The sequence below is a fragment of the Callorhinchus milii genome, unplaced genomic scaffold (assembly GCF_018977255.1).
Source record: "Callorhinchus milii isolate IMCB2004 unplaced genomic scaffold, IMCB_Cmil_1.0 Scaffold16, whole genome shotgun sequence".
In the NCBI taxonomy this organism is placed as follows: domain Eukaryota; kingdom Metazoa; phylum Chordata; class Chondrichthyes; order Chimaeriformes; family Callorhinchidae; genus Callorhinchus; species Callorhinchus milii.
Genome location: NW_024704757.1, coordinates 10,430,841 through 10,436,840, shown reverse-complemented (window position 1 = coordinate 10,436,840; position 6,000 = coordinate 10,430,841). Strand labels below are relative to the sequence as shown.

At 45.9% G+C, this 6,000-nt stretch overlaps 1 protein-coding gene across 1 annotated transcript in view; it reads left to right on the top strand.

Annotated features, from left to right (window-relative positions):
* The first annotated feature begins 341 nt into the window (after window positions 1–341).
* adcy9 (adenylate cyclase 9) overlaps window positions 342–6,000 on the top strand; it is a 54,730-nt gene continuing 49,071 nt past the window's right edge. Inside the window, exon 1 of the mRNA XM_007893612.2 lies at window positions 342–2,214. Coding sequence (XP_007891803.2) covers window positions 390–2,214 — 1,825 coding nt within the window. The 5' untranslated portion in view covers window positions 342–389. The remainder of the gene's footprint in view (window positions 2,215–6,000) is intronic.

Below are 6,000 nucleotides of genomic sequence, written 5' to 3'. Positions count from 1 at the left end.
CACTGGACAAGACACTAACCCTAAACCCAGGAGCCCTGAAACCAAGTGCGAGTCCTAACTGTCTTCCTCGGCGAGTTCAATACACCCAGCACGGACTGGGGACACGAGCACCGTCTGTGTGGCACGTTAATGGCGGTGCACTGACGTACTTGAGTGAGCAAGTACGGTACCTCAGCTTCAGCACCGCGGCCCGGCCCTCGAGCTGGACGCCCAGCGCCACGTGACTCCAAACGGTTTGAAAATAACGGCCGGTCAGGCGCGAGACCGGTGGCCGGCGGCAGCGGCACACAGTGCGCACGCGCCCGCTGACTCCCGCCCTTTCCGGCCTCAGGCGGCGAGTCCCGGATGTGAGCGGCTCTGGAGTTCATGTCCCGGCCGCGGTGACGGAAATGGTGGATGGAGCGAGCGAGCGGCCGCACGTTGGGAAGCACGGCCAGGCGAAGGGCTCAGCTTTAGCGCGCGGTGGGGTCGACGTCCGCAGCAGTTCGGGGTGGCGTGTGGGGGGGGGGGAGAAGTGCAGCGCTCGGTCCATGGCGTCCCAGCAGCACGGCACCGAGGTGTACTGCGACGTGAGCGGAGACTGCAACCATGTCGCCGTTAAAATCAACAGCAAAGCGGCGCCTCAACAGCATTCAGGGCCCGGCTCCAACAAGCACTGCAAATACAGCATCTCGTCCAGCTGCAGTTCGGGGGAATCGGTCAAGCGAGCAGCCCGCAGTCACCGCAGGAAAGCACCGCAGCTTTTCGAGAGGGCGTCGGGCCAGTGGTGGAACCCCACCTTTGACTCGCGCAACCTGGAAGACGCGTGTCTGGAGCGCTGTTTCCCGCAGACCCAGCGCCGCTTCAGGTACGCGCTCTGCTACCTCATGGTGGCCTGCCTGTTGTGGGCCGCCTACTTTGGAGCCAGCGTGCGACGTCACCTGGCTGCTTTCTTGGCGCCCACGCTGGTCTTCCTGACCTGTTGCGCCGGGCTCTTCGCGGTCACCTTCAGCCGCTTGTATGCCAAGCACTATGGCAAGGTGTCGCTTTTCTTCACGCTGCTCGTCTTCGCCTTGTCTCTCGCCACTCGTTTCCAAGTGAATCTGACACCAGGCGGCTCGAACGGGACGGCAGACGCCCGCTCCTGTCAGGGTGTTGGGCCCGTTGCCATGGGCACGAGCGACACTTACCTGTCGCCGGTGGGGAGTTTCTCCATTTGCGTGGAGGTACTGCTCCTGCTCTACACCGTCATGCCCTTACCCCTCTACCTGTGCTTCCTCTTTGGCGTCTCCTACTCTCTACTCTTTGAGATATTTGGCTACCATTTCAGTGGCCCGGATTGTTTCCTATCACCCCATACCAGGCACCTTTTGTTGGAGGTGTTGGGCAAGATCTTCCTTCATGCCTGCATCCACGCCATCGGCATCCACCTTTTCATTATGTCACAAGTGCGTTCCAGGAGCACCTTCCTCAAAGTGGGTCAATCCATCATGCACGGCAAAGATCTGGAAGTGGAGAAAGCCCTAAAGGAACGGATGATCCACTCAGTTATGCCCAGAATGGTGGCCGATGAACTCATGAAACAAGGCGATGATGAGAGTGAGAACTCAATCAAACGCAACTCAACGTCCAGTCCCAAGAATAAAAAGAAGAAAACTTCCATTCAGAAAGCTCACATCATCTTCAGACCCTTCACCATGCAGAAGATGTCTCCTGTTAGCATCCTATTCGCGGACATCGTAGGTTTCACCAAAATGAGTGCTAACAAGTCTGCACACCTCCTGGTGGGACTCCTCAATGACTTGTTTGGACGCTTCGACCGACTTTGTGAGAACACGGGCTGTGAGAAGATAAGTACTTTGGGCGATTGCTATTACTGTGTGGCTGGCTGCCCAGTACCCAGGTCTGATCATGCTTATTGTTGCATAGAGATGGGGTTAGGAATGATCCAGGCTATTGAGCAGTTCTGTCAGGAGAAGAAAGAAATGGTCAATATGAGAGTTGGGGTCCACACTGGTACTGTCCTTTGCGGTATTTTGGGAATGAAACGTTTTAAATTTGATGTGTGGTCCAATGATGTTAACCTGGCCAATTTGATGGAACAGCTTGGGGTAGCTGGAAAAGTTCACATTTCTGAGGTTACAGCTACGTACTTGGATGGACGTTACTTGAAGGAGGATGGTAAAGTGATGGAGAGAGTTGGCACGCAAAGTGTTGTTGCTGATCAACTGAAAGGTAATTGACCCCATTTATTCTATATCGAAAGGTACTTAATGAAGTGTTACAAGTGCCAGGTCATTGGATCTGGTCTAAAACTGTTTTAGAATATTTATAGAGTGGATTAACCTGCATAGATTGGATCGAAGGTTTGTTAATGTAAGATAAAACTTTCAACAAGAACAATGCCGCTGTCTTAGCTTACTTGTTTTTTTTGGAAAGTTAATGAGTATTACTAAAACCGATTTAGCAACCACTTCTGTCACATTTTCTTTTCTTATAATTAAGTATTCAAAATCCCAGTACGTTTTAGTTACCAAAAACTGACATTTGCATTCAATATTACCTTATTCTGTAATAATCGCCAGACCCTTCCCTTTTCCTTCTTCTTTCTCACGTTTTCACGATCTAAGGGTAATTTTTCATTGTAGTAGATATTTGAACTCTTTGATGACAACTAAACTTCCGGTTTCATTACAGTACGTCAGCAGTGTGGTGGGCAAATGTTTTGTAAATATGCAGATTATCATTAAATATATGTTGCCTGTGTATGAGAGTATGTATTCTGTTTAGAAATAGTGGTATTTTGTTGCACTGAAATTGCAGTGCACATCCTCAAAGATTTTTTTTTGGCTGGTGGGGGTGGGGGAAGCATTTCCGGCTTTATAAAACATTGGAACCTTAAGTAGTGGGTGTTTAAAAAGTGAAATATATTGGATTTTTTTTTACATGTTGGAAACAGGCTATCATAATGACAGTTTTGCATTGTAATCATCCGTGGTGGATCATACACATGTTTTGGATCAGTTGGTTTATGGTATTAAATGAAGTACTGACCAAGTAAGTGTTAAAAATGATGAACTCTAAATGTCCGAGAGAGACCCCTCCAAACTCCTTGACAACACATATTTTCTAGATTTGAATTTGGAAGGCTATCAGAGAGTACTTTTGTGATCAGAATTGTGTTTATATAAATTAGACACTGGATGAACTATTGTTTAGATCAGGGAGACTGATATTTAAAGAAGTTGTTATAGATTTTACAAGTAAAATGCTGATTCAGAGGAAATTGTAAACAAGAGTTACTTCTGAATGATTCATCTTGAAAATATTTTCAGTTGCACTGCCAGAAATCTTTGAAAGTAAACTTTCCTTCGATTTATTGTTAACTATAACAAGTACCGAACTGGAGCTTTGCTAGCTCCAGGCATTGGTCATTGGATTCCAGTTTTATGATCAGGGCTTTTGGATATGTTGATGGAATTGGGAAGGGTAGAGATTGTCCAGAAATGGAATACTTTAACAAACTGAACTTTATTTGTATCAGAGTATAAACTATTGAAAGATTATGCTTTGAAAGCAAAGCATAAACAATAGATTAGAAAGGCAGGAACAACAATAACAAATTGTATTTATATAGCGCCCTTTGTGTGGGTGGCATCATGCAGTGCTTAACAATGGCATAGTCTAATGCCGAGCTGGGGAGAATGGGGAGGTGACCATAGGCACAGTCGAAAAGGAAAGTCTTCAGGTGTGATCTGAAGATGGGCACAGAGGGGCAGGTGGGGGGGATTGAGAAAGGAATTCCTGAAATTTGGGTTATAATAGCTGGAAGCACGGCTGCCAATCGTGATGGTGGAGCGGAGGCGTAGAGGTATGTGCAGAAGGACCAATCTAGCTGAGCAAAGGGGGCCGGGTGGAGCAGTGCAAACTGAGCAGATTGATTAGGTTGGGAGGTGCTGGGGCTTGAAGTGATTTGAAGGCGAGTGTGAGGATCTTGAAATCGATCCATTCTGGGCATGAAGCCTGGCAAGACTGGGGTTGCAGAGATTAGTAGTCTGCTTTATTTTATTGCCTTTTTATTGTTTGTCTCTTAGCTACATCAGGTGTGAGGCTAATATCTGCACACTTCAAGCAATTTTGCAGCCAAATAAGGAGCATATTGGACTTCTGCTACTGCTTCAATACAAAGCTCTTGTTCCAAAACTCTTCCTTCCATAGCAGAAAGCTCATAACTTCACAAAAGTTTTTTTTTCTGAGGGGAGGATCTTTTTTCTCCCTTTGGCCCTCCATGAATTTTAACTTCAATGTTTTTTTTATTCTAAGCATATTGGTGGGCTGGTGATGGGGATGGGGGGGTGCATCGATTTGTGTGTGTGTGTGTGAGAGAGAGGGAGATATTATGTTTGGAATTTTATCTGTAAATTTATGTCCCACTATTCAAAGGCATGGCAGGGTGCATTAGTTATTGTGCCAATGTGTTATGCTGTCAGACAGCAAATTTTAAAAATTCTCCCCCTCCTGAATAAATTGACGAGGTGTGAGTGGGAGTAGACTTGAGAAGCTTCTGTTATCAGTCATTTATTCTAAACAGACTGTGACATAGGCTCAACCTGTTTGTGTATTCCCTCCTTCTTCGATTGATACAGAAAGCTTGAGAAAGCACGGTTAAGAAAACGCAACAGAAGTTTATTGTAATTTCGATGAAATCCATAACCCTCCACATTAAATCTTAAACTACACAATAAATATCAACAAACACAATTATGAAATAACAAACACTAATCACACTTAAAGTAAACACACTAGCAGCCACTTGTAGTGAGTGAAGTTAATCTAAATTGCATGAGAAACCAATCCCTGACTACTCATCAATAGTCAGGGCACATATCTTTCAATATCATCAGGTAGAAAAACAGTGACCTCGAGCACATGGTGCTCATTCTTTTACGGGCATTGAGCACCTCCCCGAATTAGGGGAACATGATTAAAGCATGATTTTGATTGGACAATAAAAAGGCAACGGGCCCAATAGCCAGGCACTGCTTTTTCGTGCACTTTGATTAACTTCATTACAAGTGGCTGCTAGCGTGTTTAGTTTAAGCGTGATCATGCAATAGGGAAACAGTGCACCTCCCTATCCACTTATGCAAATTATAGATAGTCAGTTACCCCACCAAATTGTTGAGTCAGACTTGATGACACCATAAGTATCAAAAACAACTTTAAAATGTATTTTAACAGCTACTCAGACTGGCTAATGCTTTTAGTGAATACCTAAACTTCACAGAACATATTTTAAACAGACAGGCATAGAAAATAAAGGAGTGACTGTAATATAGCCCCAATTGATAATGAAAATGCTTAAAAAAAAGTGAATTTGTTATCAAAGTTCTCGGAGATAGAAGGTCTTCCTGACCTGTTGCGCCGGGCTCTTCCCGGTCACCTTCAGCTGCATGTATGCCAAGCACTATGGCAGGGTGTCGCTTCACTTCATGCTGCTCGTCTTTGCCTTGCCTCTCGACACTTGTTTTCAAGTGAATCTAACACCAGGCGGCTCGAACGGGATTGCAGATGCAAACTCCTGTCAGAGTGTTGGGCCTGTTGCTATGGGCACGAGCGACACTTACCTGTTGGCCGGTGGGGAGTTCCTCCATTTGTGTGGAGGTACTGCTCCTGCTCTATACCTAGGTGTCCTTACCCCTCCTCTGCCTGTGCTTCCTCTTTGGCATCTCCTACTCTACTCTTTGAGATATTTGGCTACCATTTCAGTGGCCCGGATTGCTTCCCATCCCCTGATATTGGGCACCTTTTGTTGGAAATATTAGGCAAGATCTGCCTTCAAGCCTGCATCCATGCCATCGGCATCCACGTTTTCATTATGTCTCAAGTGCATTCCAGGAGCACCTTCCTTGAGTGGGTCAATCCATCATGCAAATCAAAGATCTGGAAGTGGAGAAAGCCCCGAAGGAACGGATGATCGATTTGGTTATGCAGAGAATGGTGGCAGATAAACTGATGAAA